The following is a 27,562-nucleotide window of genomic DNA, read 5'->3' on the forward strand; positions in this document are numbered from 1 at the left end:
CCACAACCACTTGTGTAAGTCCTGCTGATACAACTTTTTGCTTAAAAAACAAGTCCCCAGCTTAAAAAGTGCTAGGACAGCCTAATGTTTGTTCTGAGAGCAGTCTTTTAACCCATCATATTACAATTGTGGATCTCATTAATACAGGATTTAGGCTTATGTTATTCTAAGCTTATTTTCCTAAATATGTATGTTTCGCTGATTGAGATGTAATGTCATAAGATGTTAACTTAAAAAAATAAGTAGAAAAAAATCATATTAAATGTTTCCTTTCAAAAACATATTTCTGGTATATTTTAATATTTCTTAAAAGCTTCCGGTTTTCTACACTTGAAAATACTAATTAAAAGCAAGCCCTCACGTAACCCTCTCTGGCCCATCCCCCCAGGCTAAGTATCGGCCCTTTAAACATTTTACACATACTCATACACAACCTCAATTCTAAAGGCAGCAGCCTGCTGATGACGTAATCCCCAGTGTACTGAACCCCGCCCCGCAGCTTCTGTCCCCAGGAACGCACGCCATCAGGTGTTCATAAACTACTGCCGCCGTTTTATACAGGATCTCTCCCCCCCTCCCGAGACAAAACCGCTGCTCCCTGCCTGAGCCCCGCAGTTCAAGAGACGCACTATCACCACTAGCATTCAGGAGAAGCAACCTCACACTACATCTCTTGGGGACACTTCTTGCAGCATCACTGTGTCTATGCTGCCATGTTGGACTATTTCACACTCAATTGGGCTACCTTTTTCCCGTTGTGCGGTAACAATATTTTGTGGGCCGGAAGACAGGGGAGTTGAGTGCTCAGTCTTCTGTGTTCTGGACGCCTTTTTCTTTGGCTAGGGCAGCCCACACAGCGGTCGCAGAGTGATGAGTCAGCGGCAGCAGCCAATCAGAAGTGACAGAAACAGAAGGGCAGAAACTGTCTGTTGCTGTGCGACGGGAAGAGGAAGGTGTATGCAGTAGCATGGAAGGAGAGCTCTACAGTAAGTATGTCGCCTTTCTGCTTTTACCTCCTCCACCGTGCTGCCTGCAGCTTTTGAGAAAACAGAGATTTCCAGTTTTACTTCAAACCTGCTGTTGAAGTCTCCTCTTATCACAGCCCTGAACCAGCGGATGCTGATCTCCACACTTTACCCTGCTGAAGCTCCCTAACTAAGTTGCTGCCTGGGAATGGGAGATAGAGGTAAGAGGTAAAATTAAGGGATGACTCCCCCCCCCCCCCCCCCGCTTGAGAATTAGCTTTCTGGGGGAAGGGGAAAAGAAAGTATAGCACTGTAGGATAGATGGAGAACAAGAGAGGGGTAGAAGAGTTGGGGTGAAGAGAAAATGTTGAACCCCACGAAAAGGGCAAAGACAAGGAAGATCGGGTGCAGTTTCAAGGGAAGAATAAACTGAGAAAGGTGGAGGCAGGAAGGGAAGAGGGGGAGTGTGGGGTGAGGAACAAAGAGGAAATCTGGTGTGGGGGGGTTGAAGGTAGTGTAGGGGGAAAGGATGGTAGGGGAGTATGAAGTGTAGAGAAGGCTGTGCTAGCAATCAAATTTATAAACTAATTTGAGTTATTGGATAAGTCTTGATTGTCTACACATCACATTTTGTAACTATTAGAGGAAGAGAACGTGTGTGAATGAGAGAGGGAGTGTGTGAGCAGGAGTATGTCTGTGAGAGACGGAGTGTGTGTGACAGAGAATGTATATATGCATATGTGAGCGAGAGGAGAAAGCTTGTGCACCTCCCTTCCTTTCCTTGTCTCTCTCTCTCCCCCCCCCCCCCCCCCCAATCTGATCATGGGTTGGGGGAATATTAGGTTTTTAAAATTTATTTACAAATAACTTTTTATAATAGCATTACAAATGCAAGTGAAAAAAAGTCAGCAGAATTCAAAAACATACAAAATAAACAGGAATACATAAAACAAAGACAAAAAGAAAAATAATTATTCTGTCACAAGAGGGATCTAGTTGGCATAGTAATACAAGGCAAAAATAAAATACTTCCCTTCTCAACAAATCTCACACAGGGTCTCTCCATCTCTCTCCCTCTTTTAAGCACTCTTACACCCTTTCTCTCTCTCTTACTCAGGCTCTCTCTCTCTTACTCAGGCACTCTCCCTCACACCCCATCTCTCTCTCTCTCTTACTCAGGCACTCTCCCTCACACCCCATCTCTCTCTCTCTCTTACTCAGGCACTCTCCCTCACACCCCATCTCTCTCTCTCTCTTACTCAGGCACTCTCCCTCACACCCCATCTCTCTCTCTCTCTTACTCAGGCACTCTCCCTCACACCCCATCTCTCTCTCTCTCTTACTCAGGCACTCTCCCTCACACCCCATCTCTCTCTCTCTCATACTCAGGCACTCTCCCTCACACCCCATCTCTCTCTCTCTCATACTCAGGCACTCTCCCTCACACCCCATCTCTCTCTCTCTCATACTCAGGCACTCTCCCTCACACCCCATCTCTCTCTCTCTCTTACTCAGGCACTCTCCCTCACACCCCATCTCTCTCTCTCTCTTACTCAGGCACTCTCCCTCACACCCCATCTCTCTCTCTCTCTTACTCAGGCACTCTCCCTCACACCCCATCTCTCTCTCTCTCTCACTCAGGCACCCTACCTCACACCCCATCTCTCTCTCTCTTACTCGCTCTCTTATTCAGGCACTCTACCTCACACCCCATCTCTCTCTCTCTTACTCAGGCACTCTCCCTCACACCCCATCTCTCTCTCTCTCTTGCTCACTCTCTTATTCAGGCACTCTCCCTCACACCCCATCTCTCTCTCTCTTGCTCAGGCGCTCTCCCTCACACCCTTTCTCTCTCTCTCTCTCTCTCTGTCTCTTACTCAGGCGCTGTCCCTCACACCCCATCTCTTTCTCTCTCTCTTACTCAGGCGCTCTCCCTCACACCCCCATCTCTCTCTTACTCAGGCGCTCTCCCTCACACCCCATCTCTCTCTTACTCAGGCGCTCTCCCTCACACCCCATCTCTCTCTTACTCAGGCGCTCTCCCTCACACCCCATCTCTCTCTTACTCAGGTGCTCTCCCTCACACCCCATCTCTCTCTTACTCAGGCGCTCTCCCTCACACCCCATCTCTCTCTTACTCAGGCGCTCTCCCTCACACCCCATCTCTCTCTTACTCAGGTGCTCTCCCTCACACCCCATCTCTCTCCCTCACACCCCTTCTCTCTCTCTCTCTTACTCAGGCTCTCCCTCTCTCTCTCTTACTTAGGCGCTCTCCCTCACACCCCATCTCTCTCTCTCTCTCTCTCTGGCTCTCCCTCTCTCTCTCTCTCTTACTCAGGTTCTCCTTCTCTTACTCAGGTGCTCTCTCTCACGCCGCATCTCTCTCTTTCTCTCTGTCAGGCGCTCTCCCTCACACCCCATCTCTCTCTTACTCAGGTGCTCTCCCTCACACCCCATCTCTCTCTCTCTCTCTCTCTCTCTCAGGTGCTCTCCCTCACACCCCCCCTCTCTCTCTCTCTTACTCAGGCGCACTCCCTCACACCCCCCCTCTCTCTCTCTCTTACTCAGGCGCTCTCCCTCACACCCCATCTCTCTCTCTCTTACTCAGGCGCTCTCCCTCACACCCCATCTCTCTCTCTCTCTCTCTCTTACTCTTACTCAGGTGCTCTCCCTCACACCCCCTCTCTCTCTCACTTACTCAGGCGCTCTCCCTCACATCCCCCTCTCTCTCTCACTTACTCAGGCGCTCTCCCTCACACCCCCATCTCTCTCTCTCTTACTCAGGCGCTCTCTCTCTCTCACTTACTCAGGCGCTCTCCCTCACACCCCCATCTCTCTCTCTCTTACTCAGGTGCTCTCTCTCTCTCACTTACTCAGGCGCTCTCCCTCACACCCCCATCTCTCTCTCTCTTACTCAGGTGCTCTCCCTCACACCCCCATCTCTCTCTCTCTTACTCAGGCGCTCTCCCTCACACCCCCATCTCTCTCTCTCTTACTCAGGCGCTCTCCCTCACACCCCCATCTCTCTCTCTCTCTGTTACTCAGGCGCTCTCCCTCACACCCCCATCTCTCTCTCTCTCTCTTACTCAGGCGCTCTCCCTCAAACCCCCATCTCTCTCTCTCTTACTCAGGCGCTCTCCCTCACACCCCATCTCTCTCTCTCTTACTCAGGTGCACTCCCTCACACACCATCTCTCTCTCACTCATGCGCTCTCCCTCACACCCCCATCTCTCTCTCTCTCTCTTACTCAGGCGCTCTCTCTTACTCAAGCGCTCTCACTGACATCCCTTCTCTATCTCTCTTACTCAGGTGCTGTCCCTCCCAAGCTTGCCCCTTCACTCACTCATATGCCCTCCCCTTCTCTCTCCCTCATTTCATGCACTCTCCCTCACAAGCTCTCTCCTTTACTCATGCTCTCTCATATACACATTCTCACCATATATTTTTGTACATTCTAATTCTGGACTCATGCACCCCTTGTATTTTTGCACCCCTACACCTTTATTTAACTATATATATTTTTCCACTTGAACTATATTTAACCTGTGTTGCTTAGATACTTAGATGTTACCGTTCCTCTTGTTTTCTCTCCTTCCTCTATTTTTGTTGGGGTTCTCGTTCTGAGGCCCAGTTACTCCTAGCTCTCCACCCCCCTCCCCCCTGTTATTTGTAATTTCCACCTTTTGTTATCATGTAAACCGATATGTGTATTTTAATGTCGGTATAGAAAAACTGTTAAATAATAATAATACACACTGCCTCCCACTCATTCACACACATACTCCCTCACATTTACACTTTGTCTTGCACTCATATACACACTCTTTCTCTCACATACACACAGGCACTATAGGATAAGTCCCACTGGTACACTGCCTCCTATTTGGGTTCTGTCCCTCCTGGTTCTGTCTCAGATTTCTTGCAGCAATGAGAAGTCTGACCCACTTAATGTATGGCTCCTGCTGTCCTGGAAATAGGTTCTGTGAGAGCAACATGTAATCTACTGGGCACCACAGGGAACCATACACTAGCAGAAAAGAAAAACAGACACCAGCATTACTGAGTAGCCAGACTTTGCTTCGGCTGCTGCTCTGCTCCTTACCTTGCCACTGGAGAAACTCTTAAGTCAGTTCACTGATGCAGCAATGCTGTGTCTGCCTATCTCTGACCCTGCTGCTCTCAACCTTGCTATTGGCTGTGCAAGGGTGGCGCCGTACTCCAGCACCCTCTTGATCTTCCTGTGCTGGCCCAGACTCGCTGGATAGAAGGTACCAACCACTGCCTGTAGGCCCCAAACTGGGCCAATGCTGACTCTGCAGTCCACAGCCACCTCCCCTCCCCAAGGTGTGCCACCCCATGCAGTTGAACAGTATGCATACCCGATAGCGCTGATCCTGGAAGGGAGTAAGGGGTGAGATGGTGGGAGTGGGAGAGATGGAGAGGCTGTTGGGCACATTGTGCAGGGGTAAGATTGGGAAGGGATATTGGGATGGGATATTGGTAGAGGTATTATGTTGGGGATATATAATCCTTATTGTTGTTTTTTTAAATTGCTTTTTCTCACCCTCCTTTCCTACCACTCTCACCCCCGTCTTTGCTCAAAACTTTGGTAAAAAAAAACCATTTAGTTACTGAGGAATTTGTTGCTGTATCAGGCTTCACAATTAACTTTTCAAAGTCAGAGCTATTCCTTATTGGTCTAAGAGTAATGTGGAATGTGTTTCATGTGGTGAGGGAGGGATTTCAATATCTATTTATTGTATTTATGCAGTTTTGTTTATACTCCATTTTAAATCCGGCAACACCGGTTTCCCTCTGCACTAGAAATTGTACAACATTAGCAGCTCCAGCTTTTGATGCCTCAGAAGATTTTTTTTTGTCTCATTTGCTGTCCCCAGAGAAAATAAACATTGGAGCCAAATCAGTTAAAGAGTCAATGCCCACTTAACAGTGAGTTTAAAAACAAATCTTTTTTTCCTGTTCATATCCCAGATCAGTCCAGACAAGTGGAGTTTGCATCCCTACCAGCAGATGGAGGCCTGCTACTTCCTTAGTGTATTCCAGGGTTTGGAAAGTTTTTGAGTTCTGGTGCTTGGAAGAAGATCTGGAACTGTTGAGGGCCTTTTTGCAACGGGGGTTGTCAAAGGGGTTGGCCTCTAATTCTTTAAGGGGCGGATTTTAAGAGCCCTGCGCGCCGGTGCGCCTATGTTCAATAGGCCTACCGGCGCGCGCAGAGCCCCGGGACTCGCGTAAGTCCCGGGGTTTTCCGAGGGGGGTGTGTCAGGGGCGTGCCGGGGCGGGGCCGAGCGGCGCGCCGTTTTCGGGGGGCGGGCCCGGGGGGCGTGGTTTCGGCCCGGGGCGGTCTGGGGGCGTGGCCGCGCCCTCCGGAACCGCCCCCCGGGTTGCGTCTAGACGCGCCAGCGGCCTGCTGGCGCGCGGGGATTTACTTCTCCCTCTGGGAGGCGTAAATCCCCCAACAAAGGTAGGGGGGGAGTTTAGACAGGGCCGGGGGGGTGGGTTAGGTAGAGGAAGGGAGGGGAAGGTGAGGGGAGGGCGTTAGCGAATTCCCTCCGAGGCCGCTCCGATTTCGGAGCGGCCTCGGAGGGAACGGAGGCAGGCTGCGCGCGCCGGCTACACGAAATCGGTAGCCTTGCGCATGCCGATCCAGGATTTTAGCGGATACGCGTGGCTACGCACGTATCTACTTTTGTACGCCAACGCGCCGTTTTTGAAAATCTACCCCTAAGAGTTCAGGTGGCAGCATTGGGTTGCCTTAGATGTAATTTGCAGGGGAGATCTTTGGCCTCTCATCCAGATGTCATTCACTTTCTGATGGGGGTCAAGCATTTGCAGTCTCCATTGCGGAAATTGTGTCCGGAATGGAATCTTAACTTGGTCCTTAATGTGTTGTGTGGTCCTCCTTTTGAGCCTTTTCGGAGAGCCAGGGTGAAGGTTCTCACTTTGAAGATGATGTTTTTGGTAGCAATTTGTTTGTCCAAACGGATTTTGGAGCTTCAGGCTCTGTCATGTAGAGATCCTTTCTTGAGGATTGCGGGCGATGGTGTGACACTCCGTACGGTTCCCTCCTTTTTATCGAAGGAAGTTTCCTTTTTCCATGTGAACCAGACAGTGGTGCGTCCGAAATGGTCACGGGAATCTCCGCTGGCAAGAGAACTTCATTTATTGGATTGACGGATTCTGTTGCTTTATCTTAAGATCACGAACGGTTTTCGGCGATCACATCATCTCTTTGTTCTCTTCAGTGGGGCAAAGACAAGATGTCTGGCATCTAAAGCCACGATCTCTCACTGGTTCAAGGAGGCAATTTTTTTTCTGCCTATCTGTGTAAAGGACATGCGGCCCTAGTAGGGTTACGAATGCATTCCACGAGAGTACAAGCTAACTCCTGGGTGGATTATCAGCTGGGATCAGCTCAGGAGATCTGTAGAGCTGCAACATGGTCTTTGCTTCACACTTTCACCAGACGTTTCCGACTGGATGTTCAGGCACGGGAGGACTCAACGTTTGGTGAGGGTGTCTTGAGAGCAGATGTTTCGGGATCCTGCCCAGTGTAGTGGAGCTTGGGTACATCCCACTTGTCTGACTGATCTGAGTTATGAACAGGAAAAGAAAATTTGTTTCTTACCTGCTAATTTTCGTTGCTGGAATACCATAGATCAGTCCAGAAGCCCATCCCCTTAGTAACAAGACTGTTGTAGCTGTGATTGAATTCAGAGTGTATATATTTTGAACCAAATGAGCTAGTCAGTTGTTAGTTCCTTTTTTTTTGGGTGTGAAGGCTCCAGTTCAGGGGGCTCTAACCCTGGATTCATTGTTTACCCTAGAAGGAAAAATTTATTTGGGTTGGGGAGTTTTTTCCCTCTACATTGGCTTGGGTACAGGTCAGTCCTGAGAGACTGCAGGTGGCACTCTGTTATGAAGCAGTACCTGAAAATGTTTTATTCTCTGCCTCCATCTGCTGGTAGGGATGCAAAACCCATTTGTCTGGACTGATCTCTAGTTTTCCAGGAACAAAAATTAGCAGGTAAGAACCAATTTTCCTTTCTTGTTGACATTAGGGGTGGGGAAAGAGCCTCTGGAGACAGCTTGAGGGGGAGGGCTGTGTCATGTTAGGCAGGAAGCGGAGAAACGAGCTTGTGGCATCCGGGCAGCGAGGCAGGGTGTGTTGGATCCAATGCCAAAAAAGGAAACTCATTTCTCTTTGTGTTGATCCTGGAATGCTCTCGGTAATGCTGTGGGAAGTGTCCAGAGCTGGAAAGTATACAGCATTTTGACTATGTCTCGTCCATTAAGATCATCTCTCTTTCTCCACATTTGGAAGTGAACGTAAATGTACCGAAATCTTCTACTTTTGAATATACTGAGAGTTTTGAAGAAACAATCTGGAATGGCAGGAACATGCATCCAGATTCTAAGTTTGGCCAAGGTCCTTGGACTTCTTGCTCACTTGGCAACTTGCTCCCTGCAGTCCTTTTTCTCAGATTCACTCAGAAAAGAGTGGGTAAATGCCTCCATGATCGTCTCCAACCAACATGTGCTGTTAGAGCTCTGTTGGGGCACAACTCCTTTCATGCCTCACCCTCTTCCCCTTGCTATTTACATTTTTTTTTTCCTATTGTAGGTGATGGCAGACCTGGTAGAGGTGACCCTTCATGAGTTGGTGCTACAAGCTGCTGCTATGTATGCTGATAGGCGGGCAGTGTGCTTTGATGACTGCAGAAATAAGCTGCCTGTTTCCTTCACCTACAAAGAGATGGTTGGCTTTGCTAAAGAATTGACGCATTTCCTGCGAAAACACTGTGATTCTCTAGAAAAGTGTGAAATAGGCCTCTACTGCCACCCTGGTATAAATTTGGCATCGTGGATCCTAGGGTAATTCTCTAAATATTTGTCTCTTGTTTTAGATATAGCATTCTTAATCTGTGTGAACAGGTTCATTATACTGGTTGGCATACTGTATAAAAGGAACAGTATCCTTGAATTTAAAATTACACATTTAATGCAAATGATAAGTAACAAATTGAAGATGTGTTGCAGATTCTAGAGTTTTGCCTCTTGCTTTCTTTTCATGATAATTTGTATGTGTTTATGGAATTCCTTCAGAAAAATTTAAACAGTCCTCTTTTTTAATTAGCACATTATTCTGTAAAACCAAACTTAGGGCTAGATTCATCAAACTATCGCATGCGATAGGAAGAGGGGCGTGTTTTATGATGATAGCCTATTTATTGCATAGCGCTTCGCATAGGTATTACCGCAGAAGGCAATAACATTTTTGCACTTTGCAGTAATACCACAATTATTGCAGTTCCTACTTGCAACCACTGGGGGGGGGGGGGGGGGGGGAACAGACAGACAGACTAGCTATAAAGCCCTTCTAGTAGTTAGCTATTTATATCTCTATAGGAGGCCCACCTAGTAACCCGAGGTGAGGTTTAGGTAGTAGGGGTTAGTGGCCACTTTGACATGCAGAGTGAGATGTACGAACAGAACAGTACATGTGAAGATTTGATGTCTTTCGGAGTGAAGAAACACACACAAAGATGAGATTTGTACAATGGTCTCTCAACTTAGCTTGATGTTACCCAGGTAGAGAGTCCATCAAGCTAGTTTGAGAGAACATTGCAAAGTGCGAAGCCAGCCCGCTTTTCCAAAAATCCCGCCCCGACTCCTCCACTTTTAAAAATTAGCATCACATCATGCGTTATGGTGCTTTTCGCATGTGAAAAGGCCATAATGAAAGTTGGAAAATAACCCCCTTAGAAATCTATTTTTGTGACAAAAAAAAAATCCCTTAGTAAAGTGACATGAAGGGTAGTGTTTAGAAGGATGTGCCCTGGCAAAATCTTATTCAGGTTGTTTCATTTGTTCTTTTCTTTGCATTTTAAAATTTTGTTTCCATTTGTTTTTTTACTTTATATGCATAATTTCATTTTTATATGCAGAAAGTCATACTTTTATGGGCCAGATTTAATGGGTTTTTGAAAATTCACCCAGGGTTTGTATGTGTAAAAGTGCATGCTGAAGAGATTCTATGCATTGTTTTACATGTACTGCAAAGAGAAATTCCTGGGGGGTAGAATTGGAATGTGGAAATCATTTATGCACATACTTTTGATGTTCACTTTTACATCTCTTCCCCAGCAGGTTTAAATGCATGTAACTTGGTTGCACTAAGCTATGCACGGTCCTGCTAATTTTCAATGTGGATTTATGTGCATAAATCCTCTATGAAAATCTGGGATAAAGTCCATGTGTACTACTTTATTTAAATTTGGTATCTTGCTTGATCATAAACTCTCAGCGGTTTAGCAAAAAAATGCATACAATGCAAAATGGACATCAAAATTAAACAACAATAAAATACTCAGGGGGGAGGGGGGGAAACAAATAAGATAGATCACGTAACATGAGCTTAAGTAAATGGTAAGGATGAAAATTACGATAATAGGTTTGAAATAATAATAAAGACTACAGCATTATTTCATCAGCTATTCCAGATAAACAATCGAGCAAACTTATGCAGGATCAGTTGATGAAGCTAGTACTTTGTACACGGTAATTTATCCCTAAATGAGGTGTAACAAAATTACCTTCTAGGAAGTCAATATTCCACACATAAGAACATAAGAAATTGCCATGCTGGGTCAGACCAAAGGTCCATCAAGCCCAGCATCCTGTTTCCAACAGAGGCCAAACCAGGCCACAAAAACCTGGCAAGTACCTAAACACCAAGAAGATCCCATGCTACTGATGCCAGTAATAGCAGAGGCCATTCCCTAGGTCAACTTTATTAATGGCAGTTAATGGACTTCTCCTCCAAGAACTTATCCAAACCTTTTTTGAACCCAGCTGCACTAACCACATCCTCTGGCAACAAATTCCAGAGCTTAATTGTGCGTTGAGTGAAAAAAAATTTCTCCAATTAGTCTTAAATGTGCTACTTGCTAACTTCATGGAGTGCCCCCTAGTCCTTCTATTATACGAATGTGTAAGTAACCGATTCACATCTACTCGTTCAAGACCTCTCATGATTTAAAGACCTCTATTATATTCCCCCTCAGCCGTCTCTTCTCCATGCTGAACAACCCTAACTTCTTCAGCCTTTCCTCATAGGGGAGTTATTCCATCCCCTTTATCATTTTGGTTGCCCGTCTCTGTACCTTCTCCATCACAACTATATCTTTTTTGAGATGCGGCGACCAGAATTGTACACAGTACTCAAGATGCGGTCTCACCATGGAGCGATACAGAGGCTTTATGACATTTTCTGTTTTATTAACCATTCCCTTCCTAATAATTCCTAACATTCTGTTTGCTTTTTTGACTGCTGCAGCACACTGAGATCTTTTTCCTGGGTGGTAGCTCCTAATAAAGAACCTAACATTGTGTAACTACAGCAAGAGTTATTTTTCTCTATATCATCACCTTGCCCTTGTCCACATTAAATTTCATCTGCTATTTGAATGCCCAATCTTCCAGTCTTGCAAGGTCCTCCTGTAATGTATCACAATCCGCATGTGATTTAATGACTCTAAATAATTTAGTATCATCCGCAAATATGATAACCTCACTCATCGTATTCGTTTCCAGATCATTTATAAATATATTGAAAGGCACCGGTCCAAGTACAGATCCCTGAGGCACTCCACTGTTTACCCTTTTCCACTGAGAAAATTGACCATTTAATCCTACTCTGTTTCCTGTCTTAACCAGTTTGTAATCCACGAAAGGACATTGCCTCCAATCCCATGACTTTTTAGTTTTCTTAGAAGCCTCTCATGAGGGACTTTGTCAAATGCCTTCTGAAATTCCAATACACTGCATCTACCCGTTCACCTTTATCCACATGTTTATTACCCCCTTCAAAAAATTGAAGCAGATTTGTTAGGCAAGATTTCCTTTGGGTAAATCCATGTTGACTGTGTCCCATTAAATCATGTCTTTCTATATGCTCTGTGATTTTGATCGTTAGAATAGTTTCCACCATTTTTCCCGGCACTGAAGTCAGGCTTACTGGTCTATAGTTACCCGGATCGCCCCTGGAGCCCTTTTTAAATATTGAGGTTACATTGGCCACCCTCCAGTCTTCAGGTACAATGAATGATTTTAATGATAGGTTACAAATTTTAACTAATAGCTCAGAAATTTCATTTTTGAGTTCCTTCAGTACCCTAGGATGCATACCATCCGGTCTAGGTGATAGTCGGATAGGTACTTATCCGACTAAGTGGTGGGCAGGAAATGGGCATTTCGGGCAGCAGTACTTGTCCAGCTGTGTTAACTGGATAAGATAGACCTGCTCAATAGCAGCCCTAAAGTTAGCTGGATAAGACTTATCCGGCTAACTAGTGATGTATTCAGTGATATTCAGCAACATAGCCGTGCTGCTGAACGTCCCATGTGCATTAGTCGGATAAGTCTCTTTTGGCTACCTTGCTTAGCTGGATATTTGATTATCGAGCTTTAGGTGTATAATTTTATGCAATTAAAGAAGTGATGCATCTAAAGCAAATGAAATGACTGCACATCCCTAATCTCTAGTTGTGATGCTGGTGCATTTCTTACATAAATACTGTAGGACAGTAAAATTTCTCTCCATAAATGCTGTTTCAAAGAACAAATCATAAACAGTAAATGTGCAGGTCTAATGGATACAATGACTTTAAATAATTCAAACTGCATGTGCATTTGTGTGTTGTAACCATTTCCATCTCTTGTTCTGTACACTCTTCCAAAATCAATCATTTTAGAATTGCAGCTGGGAGTCATAGGACTGGAAAGTGGGTTTGCTAAACTCACCTATGAGAATTTCACTTTGAGGTTGTGTGATCTCAGCACCTTCCTCCAGTTACTTGAAGTTCATTTACTTTCTATGTAATAATGAACAGCATAGGTATAGTGTACGTATCAGATGAATTAGAGTGTGGGCACAGCACAAATGAACAGGTTAACTGTAATGTACATAACACACAGCATCTGTGGTGTGTACAATGGGGGGGGGGGGTGTCATTTTTCAATAGCTCGCTTTGCTGCAAAGAACACAACTTCTTTTGTACCCACAGACCTTGCTAATTTTCAGCAAGAAACTACTCAGGTGGGTTCCTTTTGAAAATGCCCTGCAGAGCACACAGCACATGTCCTTTTGGCTGTATAGAGGCTGAGCAGTATTCAGAAATGGAAACACTTACTTACTTACTTATTTATTATTTATTTAAAAGTTTTTGTATACCGACATTCGTTAAGAAAAAATCACATCGGTTTCCATACAACGTGAACATAGCCAACAGGGCTTTACAGTGTAACTAATAATAGAACTGGGGGGAGGGGAGGAGAGGGGCGGGGGGAGGGCGGGGGGAGGGTAGCCAGGGTCTTTTGCTATACATACAGTAACACGAAATACACTTAAGTTTATATGTACAAATTATATACAATAAGAATACAAGGAGGGATGGGAGGCATTAATTACAGGAACTAAGGGTGGTGGATCTGGAGGGTGAGGGAAGGGGCTGGGAGAGTAGGGAGAGGGTGAAAAGGAGGACGGGGGGGAGGGGCGTGGGTGGGAGGCAGGACAGTGGGCGGAGGTGGGCTCAAGCGTAGGCGTGTGTGAACAGCCAAGTCTTGAGTTTCTGTCTGAATTTCTTAGGGCAGGTCTCGAGGCGTAGCTGGGTAGGCATTGAGTTCCATAGGGAGGGTCCCGCTAGGGATATGGCGCGTTGTTTGGCGGCTGTTAGTTGAAAGAGTTTGGGAGAAGGCGTGTGTATAGTTGCTATATATGGCGTTCTGGTAGGTCTGGAAGTGGAATGGATGTGTAAAGTGTCTGTGAACCAGAGCATGTCTGTATTCTGAATAGCTTTGTGAATGAGTGTGAGAGTTTTAAATTGAATTCTGACTGAGATGGGGAGCCAGTGGAGTTGTTTGAAACTTACCCATGTAAAATGTGTAGAAAATTGTCATCGTGCATGTCCCGTGAGAAAGTATTTGTAATCGTTTTTCTTATTCAGTTAAATGTTAAGGGACAATGCTTGGTACCATACTGAGAGCAGACCCCTAAGGAGATGGAATCAAGCATTACATTTTGAAAGGCAGCACAAATATGGTTTTTGGAGCATGGCACACAGAGCGACCAACACACAAATATAGCAAATTATATAGAGTGACATTACAGTAAACAATCATTTTTACTGCATTTAACAAATGAAGTATATGACCAGTGTATATAGGATCAGCATAATTATAGTCAGGTCTATCCAGTACCGAGCGGTAGGAAGAGCTGCGTTAGTGCCTACGGCACCCGCGGTTGCCGCACGCACAGTGCAGCTCACCTACCGCTCGATCCTGAACACTAATTTTATTTAAATGTAAACCGCGTCCGAAAAGCCTTAGGCCCGCGCAACCCATTTTACTGGATAGAGCGCCTATACAGTATCCTGGGTGCGCGGGCCTAAGGCTTCACGCCACGCTGGTATCTGTCATTTCAAATGTCATTTGAAATGACAGATACCAGGAAGCGAAAAAACCAAAAGCAAAAAGTAAGTCGCTTCGCTGCTTCACTCTTCCCTCCTCCTGGAGCAGGGCGCGAAAAGCAGCCTTGCTCCGGGAGGAGGGAAGCGGCGAAGCGACTTACTTCTTGCTTTTGGTTTTTTTGCTTCGCCGCTGTCAGTGTCTTTCCTCCCGAAGCCAAAAAAAAAGCGAAAAAAACGTTGCAGCCCCCCTCCAATGTCCGGACTGGGGCTGCCACGGAGCTGCAACGGCGAAGCACAACGGCGAAGCAAAAAAAACCCAAAAGCAATTTTGTTTTTTTTTTCAAAAGCGACTTACTTTTGGGATCTGTCAAGATTCCAAAAGTAAGTCGCTTTTGGACGCCGGCATAACTTACTATTCTGAAGCCATCAGCAGGAACACATTGCGATCGTAGCTCCTCCCGACGAAGACAAAGATGGCCGCCTGCATGGGGGGAAGCGTACAATTGGCCGCTCAAGACGTGGCGTCACATCCCATGACGCCAAACGTCGTGACGTCACGTCTTCAGCGGCCAATTGTACGCTTTCCCCGTGCAGGCGGCCATCTTTGTCTTCGTCGGGAGGAACTACGATCGCAATGTGTTCCTGCTGATGGCTTCAGAATAGTAAGTTATGCCGGCGTCCAAAAGCGACTTACTTTTGGAATCTTGACAGATCCCAAAAGTAAGTCGCTTTTGGAAAAAAACCAAAATTGTCGCGGGCCTAAGAGTTGCTTCGCCGTAAGTTGCTTCGCCGCGGGCCTAAGCAAGTTGCTTCGCCGTAAGTTGCTTCGCCGCTGTCAGCCCAGACCCGACCCACTTTTGCAGCCGTCCGGCCAAGAAGGTATCGTCGCTTTTGGAAAAAAAAAACAAAATTGCTTTTGGGTTTTTTTTCGCTTCGCCGCTAGTGTCTATTCTCCCCTCCTCCCGGAGCAAGGCTGAAAAAGCAGCTCCGGGAGGAGGGAAGAACTGAAGCGGCGAAGCAACTTACTTGCACGGGGGAAAGCGGTCTCCGTGGCAGCCCCAGTCCGGACATCGGAGGAGGGCTGCAACATTTTTTTCGCTTTTTTTTTTGGCTTCGGAAGCAAGGGAGAGGACTGGGGCTGCCACGGAGATCGGCACCCATGATCACGGCCAGGGCAGGTGAGCGGGGGCTGGGGGAAAGCTTGCCACCTACCCTTACCCCTGCCTCTACCGCAGGGGTCAGGGTAGGCGGTAAGTTTGCAGGTTAAACGCGCGACAAAACGGCAGGGAAAACTAGCGATAGTCGGGGCGCGGGTTACGGGATGCTAGGGAATAGCTAATTCGCTCGTTTGCATGCAATATACATGCCGCGTGCGGAAGGGGTTGCCCGGGAATTTAGGACGCGGTAGGAGTAGGTTAAAGGGTATTCGGGATCGCAGGAAGGGCTAACGCGGCCGGAAGGTGAGTAAAAAGCGGCTTAGGAGCAGGGTAAACGCGGCCGCACTTTACAGGATAGACCTCAGTGTGTGTAACATGAAGAGAGTAAGTAGCATACATAAGAGGTCTGTTTTGCATACATCACTTGTAATTTTCATTGTAATCTGCCTTGAGACTAATTCAGGAAAAGGCAAAATATCAAATGTTTATAAATGTTACGTTTAACAGGTCACTGGACCAGTTATGGCATATGGCGGTATTAAAGCTTCTTCAAATGCTCCTGGAAGAATTAACCTCTTCCTGGAAATTTGTTGGGTGACTTACGATGCCTGTTAATGTCTGCTACCATACGGCTGCTTCCAACTTTTTCTGGTTTCTGTAAGTCAGAAAAGATGTTAATTGTTGGCTTTAGTCTGCCACAAGTGCACTTTGTAGCACATGAGGAGTCAGTATTGAAACATGGAGGATTTCTGTATGTCACAGCTGCCCTTGATTTGCATATAAATAAATCAGGGCCAATCAGACTGTCTGTATATTGGACACCTCTGAAGATTACAGGTACTGATTAAAGTTTTTTTAAAATGCCTTTATTATGCAACCAGAATGCTCTTTTGCTTCTTGACAGAATACTCCAAGTTCCAGCAGCTTATTCTCCAATTGACCCAGAGGCTCCTCCAAATGTATCCTCATATTTGATGAAGAAATATAATTTGAAGTGTGTTCTTGTTGAGCATGACAAAGCAGAAGTGAGTATTAAAACTCCAAATGAAAGATGATTTGGTTTGTTAGCACCAAGCACAATTAGAGTTCATTGCTCGGGATATAGTAAAAGTCTTTTCACTTTAATTTGGTGGAGAGGAGAGGAGAGAAAGATGGGAACCCTTGAACACTGCAGACTGTGTACCATATGATAAGTCAGGTATTATGGAATGGCAGTGTGTGTGGGTGTAATCCCTTATTTGTTCTCTGTCTTGTGACAGAACATCACCGCTCCAGAACAAGAGGTCACATTATGATGCTCAGGGATAACAGTAGAAAATATGTCTGATGTATAGTAACATAGTAAATGATGGCAGAAAAAGACCCAAGTGTTCATCCAATCTGCCCAGCAAGTTGCCAGAGGTAGTAAATGCTACTCTATGCAGATTACCCCAGGTAATACAGGTTAGTTACCCTTTTTGTTCATTTTTGGCCTTTAGTCATCTTACATAAAGATTTGTTGCCTTTATGATAGCTCCTTTTAATTTGGCCCACTGTCCTTTTTCACCCAGTCTTCTAGCTCCTCCTCCAGGTGCCTCCCCATTTTAACAAAGTCTCCGTATTTTTGAAATCCAGATCTTGGCTGCTATATCCAGATTCTTGGCTGCTATATCAAATCATACCATCTGATGATCACTGGTTTTCAGGTGGGCACTGACCCAGGCTATTTATTTATTTTAAAGTGTTTGTATGTTGTTCCACCAAAGGTTCTGAGCGGCTTGCAGTAAAAACATACATAAATACATTAAATAGTCCTGGGGGAATTTTGCACTACTGCGGAGTGCAGAATTTGCACAGAATTCCCCCCTCCCCCCTGGTCTGGTTTATCTGTCTGATTCAATGTAAATGAAAGTGCCATCATCTATTTTTTTTTTTTTTTTTAAACAGCCCACAGAGCTTCCTCTTTTCTTCACACCATCTGCATTTCAGATACTAGGATATTGTTTTTGACATAAAGAACTGCTACTCCCCCTTTTTGGTCTTCTCTATCTATCCTTCCTCTACAGCAGCGCTTCTCAACCTTTTTCCCATCGTGACACACCCGATGGACAATGCTCCCTTTTGTGATACATCGCTCACAACAATCCACAGCTAAACTAAAAAATAACCTCAATATTACTTTTATTGTTAAGAATGACACAAGGGAAAGATAAGAGTACTCTCTCTGAACAGAAATACATTTTTGTACAAGCTACATTCTCTGTCCCCCGTGGGGCCACCAATCGTATTTCTTCAGCTGTCACTTTCAGGCCCAGCAAAGAAGATAGAATCAATTATCACTAAACTGGAAGAGAAAAAGAATTACCATTTCTCGCTGGACTCCAGCAGGAATGGTGGAAAAGAGTTGTGTCCTACTGGGCCCAGTGGGTGACGAAGTCTGCCTTGTGAACTGTATAGCCTTGCGCACCCTCCCCTCTCCACACAATTAAAAATTATGCATTTATAATAGATTTTATATGACAAATGACATTAAAAAAGACACTTGGAATCCATATGGCATTAGGCCTATTATCACAATGAAGTGTGGAACGATGGGCAAACACACTAATATGAGCACAATCCAACCGGTGTGTTGCAAAATCAATTGCAAAGGTCCATGTAAAACAAACCTGAAAAAACAATTTAAACAGGGAACGTTCAATAGTTCCAAAATGCCAAATCTTTATTGACTGACATTTCAATAAAGATTTGGCATTTTGGAACTATTGAACTTTCCCTGTATAAATTGTTTTTTCAGGTTTGTTTTACATGGACCTTTGCAATTGATTTTGCAACACACCGGTTGGTTTAGGCCTATTGTAACATGTTCAGTATGGGCTTAGCACTCAGAAAGTCACAAGTAGAAGAATTTTAACAACAATATAGTAAAACCTCCATACTAAAACAACACTAACTGGCAGCACGCAACAGTAACAACCCTACTTATGAAAAAGGTAGATGTGCTAATACGACATCAGGCCCTAAAATACCAATACACCTCACATTCGGAAAATAGAACAAGCCAGGCTGGTTATAGATCCCTACACAGATACTACACACTGGCAGAATACTTCACTACAGTCATACATCCAGAATACAGACAGACTCTCACCAAATATAGGATAAAAAGAGCATACTGTAAGTATGAATAGAAATTTTGCAGACAAAAACTGAACTGGAAACCAATTCAGTAGAACAATGGAAAAACAGACTCGCCATTCCTCATTAAAAAAAAAAAAAAATATATAAAATCAATAGTAATAAAATCATAACAGCTGAAAAATAGAACTTCCAACAATTAAAAACCTCATAAAAATGTTCCAAACACCAATAAAACATTTCAAAACAGCAGACACAAACATTAAATAAAAAAAATAAAAGACCCTGCTCTCCATACCTGAGAACTTTTGATTTCACGGTGACCTGAGATTGTCTTGTATGAGGAAGAGGAGGGGGGTTTGTGGCTCAAACTTTGTCCTCTCTCTCTCTTTCATACATGCACATGCTATCTCCCTCACTTACATGCTCAGTCTCACTTACACAAACACATAGGCCTGTCTCTCACTCTCTCTTGCTCAGTCTTGCGCGTGTGCACACACTCACACAGGCTGTCTCTCACTCACATGCTCAGCCTCACACAGGCTGTTTCTCACTCGTGCTCAAGCAAACACACCCACAAAGGAGTCTCTTACTCTCATATTTATTTATTTAAAGTTTTTTCTATACCGGCATTCGTGATTAAAAATCACATCATGCTGGTTTACAGATAACATGGGGAGTGAGTCAATAACAGAACATTAACATTCCATAAACAAGTACGAAGGTCGTAAAGTTACATTAAAACAGGGTAAAGTCAAACTGTGGGAAAGAATTAGAGCAGGAAAACTTATGCTCAGCTCATATGCTCAGCCTTACACAGGAAAAAACACACACAGCCTCTCACTCTCACATGCTTAGCCTTACACAGGAAAAAACACACGCAGCCTCTCGCTCTCACATGATCAGTCTCACACAGGCACATGCACACACACTGGCTGACTCTCAACTCACATGCTCAGTCTCACACAGGCTGTCACTCATGTGCTCAGTTTCACACAAACACACCCACTAGGAGTCTCTTGCTCTCACGTGCTCAGTCTCACACAGGCATACATACACACACTGTCTCTCTTTTCCCAGAAGCACAACTATCAGCAGCCTGTTTAAAAGTTACTGTCTTAGATTGTAAGCTCTTTGGAACAAGGACTAATTGCACTTGAATTCGAAAAGAAAATTTTGTAAACCACTTTGAGCATTAGTTGAAAAGACAGGTTAAAAATCCCAAAATTACCATACCGGAGAAAGTTTTCATGGGTAATGATTCAGATGGACTGAACCAAATCATGGTGAACCTAGAAGATATGCTAGGCCTGTTTGACAAACTGAAGAGTAGTAAATCACCTGGACCAGATGGTATACACCCCAGGGTTCTGAAGGAACTCAAAAATGAAATTTCAGACCTATTAGTAAAAATTTGTAATCTATCATTAAAATCATCCATTGTGCCTGAAGACTGGAGGGTAGCCAGATATTTAAAAAGGGCTCCAGGGGCGATCCGGTAAACTACAGACCAGTTAGCCTGATGTCAGTTCTAGGAAAAATAGTGGAAATTATTCTAAATATTAAAATCACAGAACATATAGAAAGACATGGTTTAATGGAACAAAGTCAGCATGGCTTTACCCAAGGCAAGTCTTGCCTCACAAATCTGCTTCACTTTTTTGAAGAAGTTAATAAACATGTAGATAAAGGTGAACTGGTAGATGTAGTGTATTTGGATTTTCAGAAGGCATTTGACAAAGTTCCTCATGGGAGGCTTCTAGCAAAAGTAAAAAGTCATGGGGTAGGTGGCAATGTCCTTTCGTGGATTACAAACTGGCTAAAAGACAGGAAACTGAGAGTAGGATTAAATGGACAATTTTCTCAGTGGAAGGGAGTTGGCAGTGGAGTGCCTCAGGGATCTGTATTGGGATCCGTACTTTCAATATATTTATAAATGATCTGGAAAGAAATTCGAGTGAGGTAATCAAATTTGCAGATGATACAAAATTGTTCAGAGTAGTTAAATTACAAGCAGATTGTGATAAATTGCAGGAAGACCTTGTGAGACTGGAAAATTGGGCAATGAAATGGCAGATGAAATTTAATGTGGATGAGTACAAGGTGATACATATAGGGAAAAATAACACATGCTATAGTTACACAATGTTAGGTTTCATATTAGGAGCTACCACCCAAGAAAGTGATCTAGGCGTCATAGTGGATAACACATTGAAATCATTGGTTCAGTGTGCTACGGCAGTCAAAAAAGCAAACAGAATGTTGGGCATTATTAGAAAGGGAATGATGAATAAAACGGAAAATATCATAATGCCTCTGTATCACTCCATGGTGAGACTGCACCTTGAATACTGTGTACAATTCTGGTCGCCGCATCTCAAAAACGATATAGTTGCGATGGAGAAGGTACAGAGAAGGGCTACCAAAATAAGGAGAATGGAACAACTCCCCTATGAGGAAAGACTAAAGAGGTTAGGACTTTTCAGCTTGGAGAAGAGACGGCTGAGGGGGGATATGATAGAGGTGTTTAAAATCATGAGAGATCTAGAACGGGTAGATGTGAATCGGTTATTTACTCTTTCGGATAATAGACTAGGGGGCACTCCATGAAGTTAGCATTGGGCACATTTAAAACTAATCGGAGAAAGTTCTTTTTCACTCAACGCACAATTAAACTCTGGAATTTGTTGCCAGAGGATGTGGTTAGTGCAGTTAGTATAGCTGTGTTTAAAAAAGGATTGGATAAGTTCTTGGAGGAGACGTCCATTACCTGCTATTAATTAAGTTGACTTAGAGAATAGCCACTACTATTACAGTAGCATGAGAGAGACTTAGTTTTTGGATATTTGCCAGGTTCTTATGGCCTGGATTGGCCACTGATGGAAACAGGATGCTGGGCTTGATGGACCCTTGGTCTGACCCAGTATGGCATGTTCTTATATTCTTATATAGTTAAAAAATGGATATTTCACTTACATTTAATGGGATGGGTGGGCTTGTCTAGTCCTGATTTTTCAATCTGAATCAAAAGATGAATTCTCCCCCCCCCCCCCCCGCCCATGACAGATCTGTTCTGTGCATTTTCTCCGTGCTCGCTCATTCCCTGAACCCCTTGTTCATGCTTTTACACCTTTAACCTCCCTTGCATGCTCTCTCAGCCCTAGCTCTCTTGCTTTCACCCATCTAGCCCCTCTTGGTCACTTGCTCAACTCCCAGCCACCCTTACTCACTCTTAACACCCCACCAGCTTTCCTTGCTCGCTTTCTCCCCTCCTCTATTTTTCCCTTTGCTCATTCTGGCCTCTGTTCACTTTATGGCGCACCCTTCTAATCCTCCCTTTGCGATCCTCCACTTGACAGGAAAAAAACAGAAGCAGCAGTTCTTACATGCGATTGTCTGCTTCTATGCTGGCTCAATACGAAGTTTCACCTGTGCAGGCCTAGCAGATCCCACAAAACTACAGGTCCTCACACAGCTCAAATATAACAGTCAGACAATAGAGGAAGAAGCAAGCAGCTGCAGGGAACAAATGCTGTCACACTTTTCCTCCTTCCAGCAGGTGGGTAGATGGTGCTGGGCAGTGTTGAGGGGGGGGGTGATTAAGAGGAGGAGGCCTGACAACTTTGAAGGATCTCATTGGGGAGGGTAGAGAGTGGCTGTCACAACAGGGACTCATTCTCTTTCTTGGGGCCCTGGGGGCTGACGTTGTGCCTCTTCAAATTTGGCTGGCACTGCTCCTTCTCTTGTTGTCGCGCGGGTCCACCTCACTTCCTCTTCCGGGTCGGGCCGATAAGGAGGCCGTAACACCCGCACGGCCCCTCCCCCCCAAGTGTTCTTTCCAGGTGGTCGCTTAGTACTGCAATCGGCTCTGCTGCTAGCATTCTGCCCAGGCTTCAAAATGCTGACAGCCCAGGATGGGAGAGGAGATCTCCGCATTCTGCTGGAGCAGAGGAGGGGGAGGGAAGATTAGTCGAGTCAGCAGGAGACCAGGGAGCTCTGTATGCTGAAGCTGAGGCAGCGACGCACCAGCTTGTGCTTCACTACACAATGGTGTATCGTGACACACTGGTTGAGAATCGCTGCTCTACGGGTTATAGCCTGGGATGGCCAGTTCCCAGTCGTGAGACTCACTAAGCCTCTGTAATAGCAACAATATTCAAATCCACCTCCACTTAGTGTCTGCAGATCTGGAACTTTGTTGCAGAGACTACGAGCATTTATACAGATATCTTGCCAGTTTTCTCTCAGCTTGCTGCTATTCTTGGGCATCTTTTCTTCTATTATGCTTAAGAGTTGATCAAGTTTGTTCTTTTTTTCCATTCCTTTTCTGTATTTGTATGTGCTGGAGGCGACCTCTGATTCCATTGGCCTCTTCCTCTATGGAAAGGACGGTGGGTGCATGGCATGTCCTCCTAGTGGAGCTGGTGGAGAGAAAATAGTAATGGAATTCAGGAAAGCAAGACATAAGCACAGAGGATCCCTAAAGCAAAGAAGTGAGGGGAAAGCCGGAAGGCAATCAGGATCTGATGAGATGGATCTTATTGTTCTTATCTGTTGTCATATTCTGTTTCTATAAAACATGGAAACAGCTTTCATCCCCAGGTATGTGTGGCTCGGGCTTACCTCCCTGGGCTTAACAGCAGCAGGGTCAGTGGAGCATCCAGTCTGAAGGCCTTCAGAGTTATATTTCATCATGAAAAAGGATTATCTTCAATGTGCATATTATTCACTTTCAGAAGAGAAGAACCACCCCTTCTTTTATAAAGGGCATCAGGAGTACTTTAAACAAAGTTCTTTTTTGCAATTTTAAATTTCCTAGCGTGTAGCCAGATGGACTCAGGACCAGTAGGTTATGTGCTCTTCTGCTAGCAGATGGGAGACGGAGTCAGATTTCAAAGCTGACGTCACCCTAGATATATCCCTGCAGTGACCTCAGCTCTTCAGTATCTATCTGCCTCCTAGCACAGTGGTTCTCAACCTTTTTTCTGTCGGGACATACCTGACAGATGGTTCTCACATGCATGACACACTGACCCATGATCGTCATGGGACTAGATGTAAAAGTACAGTTTGCATCCATGGGAATCACCCCTGACCCACAATAATGGATGTAAAGCAGAATTATGACATTCCCCATTCAATTCACCCTACAAAAAAGATATTCTGGTTCTGGTGTCATCTCAGTAACAGCAATTCAAACTCCTTCTACTACCAGGCTCAATAGCCATACTTATGAAAAGACAGTAGTTTACCACCAATGCATGTCCTCTTGAGAAAACACAACAAATAAGACTGATACAAACGCTTACATGCTAGTAAAATATCTCACCTCAGTAACACACACAGAACCGACCTAACATACTCCCAGGATCTGTAGTAATGCACATAAACTAATCCACACAGTTACACCTGTATTATGGAATACACTCAAACAGGAGCAACCCTATCTATGAAAAGGCAACACTACAAATATTAAATCAGGCCCTAAAAACCAATACACCTCTTATTAGGAAAACAGAACTAGCAAGCAGCTATAGATCCCCACACAGAAATAATTGTAAAACTATACTAATAAGCAGAATAAATGTTTCAAAACAGCTATGAACAGAATAACATCCAACAATTAAAAACTCATAAAAACTATTAAATTCTCCAAACACCAATAAAATATTTCAAAAAAGCAGACACATCACATAATATTAAATAATTAAAATGGCAGTCAGTCAAGAAAGATAAACTTAAAAAGCCACCTTTACTTACCCCCTCCAGCAGCTCTCCTACTCCTGTCCTCTTCTATGCAGGCCATAGCACACACCAGAAGTAGCAGTAGTGGCTAAGCTCTATACTCATGGTCCTCTTCCTTAAGGCCCATGACCAGTCTCTCTGTCTCTCACACACACCATACCAGTCACACCCCCATGACCAGTTTCTGTCTCTCACACAACAATCATCTCCCAACCAGTCTTTGACACACACACACACCAGTCACCTTCCAGAACAGTTTCTCTCATGCCATACACACACACACACACACACACACAGGCTTCCCACTCCCGTGTTCTATCTTACATATACGGGCTTCTCACTCCCATACTGTGTCTCACACACAACCACACACCCAGGTTTCTCACTCCCATGCTCACTCTCTCCACATGCACAGGCTTCTCATTCCCTTAATCACTTTCTTTCACATATACACACCCCAGTCTCTCTCACACACCATCACCTTACCAACCAGTCTCTCTGTCATGCATGCATACACACACAGGCTTCCCACTCCCATGCTCTCTTTCACATATACAGGTTTCTCAGTCCCATGCTTTCTTTCACACACACCCCCACAACACCAGGCTTCTTACTCCTATGCTTTCTCACATACCCAGATTTCTCACTTCCATGCTTTCTCTCTCACACACATACACGCATCAGTCACCTCCCTGACCAGTCTCTCACTCTCTCTCACACACTCCAGTCATCTTCCTGACCAGTCACCTTTATTGTCTCACATATACACACATCACCTCTCTGACCAGTTTCTCTCAATCACACACATGCTCTCAATCACACACACATTCTCTCACAGGCTGGCTGTCTTCTCTCTCTCTCTCTCTCACTCACTTCCTCCCCCCCCCCCCCCCCCCCCCCCCCCCCAGCACAAATGGTAGCTGCAGCAGCCTCCTCCTCCAGCCCCTGCAGGCCAAGAAAGAAGAATCCCATCGGCCGCAGGAGGCCTATACTGCTGTTTCCTTTGCCGATTGCCGGCTGCTTCGATTGCTCTGAGCCACGCTACTGCGCGGGGGCCAATACTGCTGCTGCTGCCGCCACTTTTCCACGCAGCACGGCTCTTTCTCTTTCCCTCGCATTGCTCTGCGTATCACTTCCTGTTCCGGGGCAGGCGCGGGAAGAAGAAAAGGTCAGCCGCGGGTGCTCCAGGTTCCTCTAACACCACTGCTGTTCCCATTGGGCTTGAACGTGCTGTTAGCTCGGTGGCAACAGCAGCAGGGAAGGAAGAGCAGTGGGAGAGACCGGGAGCCAGCAACACACCTGCCGATGCTTGGCGACACACTGGTTGAGAAGCGCTGTCCTAGCATATGCGGACACTATCCCACACTCTCACTTTCAGAAGAGAAGAACCACCCCTTCTTTTATATAGGGCATCAGGAGTACTTTAAACAAAGTTCTTTTTTGCAATTTTAAAATCTTAGTAGTTCATATGGGTCACTGGAATGTGTCTTGGTCTGCTGGAAAAACCACACATTGTGGAAGTGAGCGTCTTATTAAAATGAACAAAACAAATTCATAGTCAGCTTTAACATATTTGATGAGAGTTTCATTGATTTTCACCTCCTGAGTACCTGAGCTGTTTTGTGCAAGTGACAGCTGTTCATCTCTCAACCACTGATCCCCTAACGAGTGAGAGGCTTTATTTACTTTAAATTTTCACAGAATATTTAAGACTCTGGGGATAAATAATTTGATGGCAAGGGATTTTGAGCGTGATGCCCTTGAAATCTATGTAAGTGAATAATGCAGATAAGAGAGATTTTAAAAAGTAATGAGAAAAGAGGCAGACTAGGATGCAACAATGCTGGAGACAGGAAGTCATTGATGTGGAGAAGAGAGATTTGAAAGTGTGTGATATTTTTGGAGTTTACGGAGGTGAATAAGGTTAGCAAGAGATGTTTCAGAGAGATGGAAGGGGAGTAATGTGGGGAAGTGCTCTTTGAGAGTGACGCTGAGTAACACTGGTAGCAGCTGCAGGGACTGTCGCCTACTCATTGAAGGTTAGCTGAGACATCTGGTTTCTAGTTTCAGGCTTTCTAACATAGGCCGAGTTAGATGTTTTCATTCTTCTCTGAGATAATGTTCTATTTATTTTCAGAAGTTCAGAATCTCCCATTCTGACTGGTGCCCCCACGTGTCTTCTGAAATTCACCATCTTGGTTTGATGCTCTTTAAAATTCAGTTAAACAGCAGTGCTGCCAACCTGCTGTTGGATGGTGCAGAAAAGAGGCACCAAAACACCAACAACAGTGACGATTGGCAGAAAGATCAAGAAAACGTTCTGGAACAGGCTGAAGGTGATTCTATGGATGTCAGGAACAATCGCCTGGCGTATGTTTTACATACCTCCGGAACAACAGGAATACCCAAAATTGTCAGAGTACCTCATGCTTGCATAGTACCAAATATTCAACATCTTCGGTAAGTTCATTTACCACTGGCAAACTGAGGAAGAATAACAGTGGAAAGTATAGGACTGAAAGTATATCTGTGTTTAAAAACAAAACAAGAAAAACAACCAGAGGCATTGATACCCCCAATTAATTTGTATGAAATAAATCTGCATGCATCAAAGACGCCGATAATACAAATTAATCTCATGCATATTCATTGTGGGTATCCTGAAAACTCGACTGGCTATACTGTCACCAAGACAGATTTAGGAAGTTTTTGCTAATAACTTTTGTGTTTAGTATCCTAAACTACCAAATTTTCAGTTATATGTAAGGGGATCCTGATAAGTGTGTTTCCCTGTACGTACCAGGATCAGTCCAGACGGTGGGTTATGTCCCCCGTCCAGCAGATGGAGTCGGAGCAAACTTCGGAGGGTGCTGGCATATAAGCTGGTGCACCCTCCCTAGATCCTCAGTATCTCTCTGACTCCAGCAGATGTGAAGAGGGGAACCCGTTGCTTCCCCTAGCTAGTGGCTTCTGTTCCACATTTTATTCTTCTCACTATTCTTCTTCTTAGGTTGGATCAAGCAGGTCCTGTATAAAAAAAAAAAAAAAGAAAGTCTTTTGGGGTGTCACTCTGGGTTCTCTGCCCGGGTC

At 44.8% G+C, this 27,562-nt stretch overlaps 1 protein-coding gene across 4 annotated transcripts in view; it reads left to right on the forward strand.

Annotated features, from left to right (window-relative positions):
* Nucleotides 1-557: 557 nt before the first annotated feature.
* Nucleotides 558-27,562, forward strand: part of AASDH (aminoadipate-semialdehyde dehydrogenase) — a 139,415-nt gene continuing 112,410 nt past the window's right edge. Inside the window, exons 1-4 of one of the 4 annotated variants that reach the window (XM_029587262.1) lie at nucleotides 558-986; nucleotides 8,609-8,859; nucleotides 16,515-16,635; nucleotides 26,610-26,932. In XM_029587262.1, coding sequence (XP_029443122.1) covers nucleotides 8,612-8,859; nucleotides 16,515-16,635; nucleotides 26,610-26,932 — 692 coding nt within the window. In that variant the 5' untranslated portion in view covers nucleotides 558-986; nucleotides 8,609-8,611. The other 3 variants (XM_029587270.1, XM_029587279.1, XM_029587288.1) reach the window with 3 other exon arrangements.

This window comes from Rhinatrema bivittatum, chromosome 1, assembly GCF_901001135.1.
Source record: "Rhinatrema bivittatum chromosome 1, aRhiBiv1.1, whole genome shotgun sequence".
NCBI lineage: Eukaryota > Metazoa > Chordata > Amphibia > Gymnophiona > Rhinatrematidae > Rhinatrema > Rhinatrema bivittatum.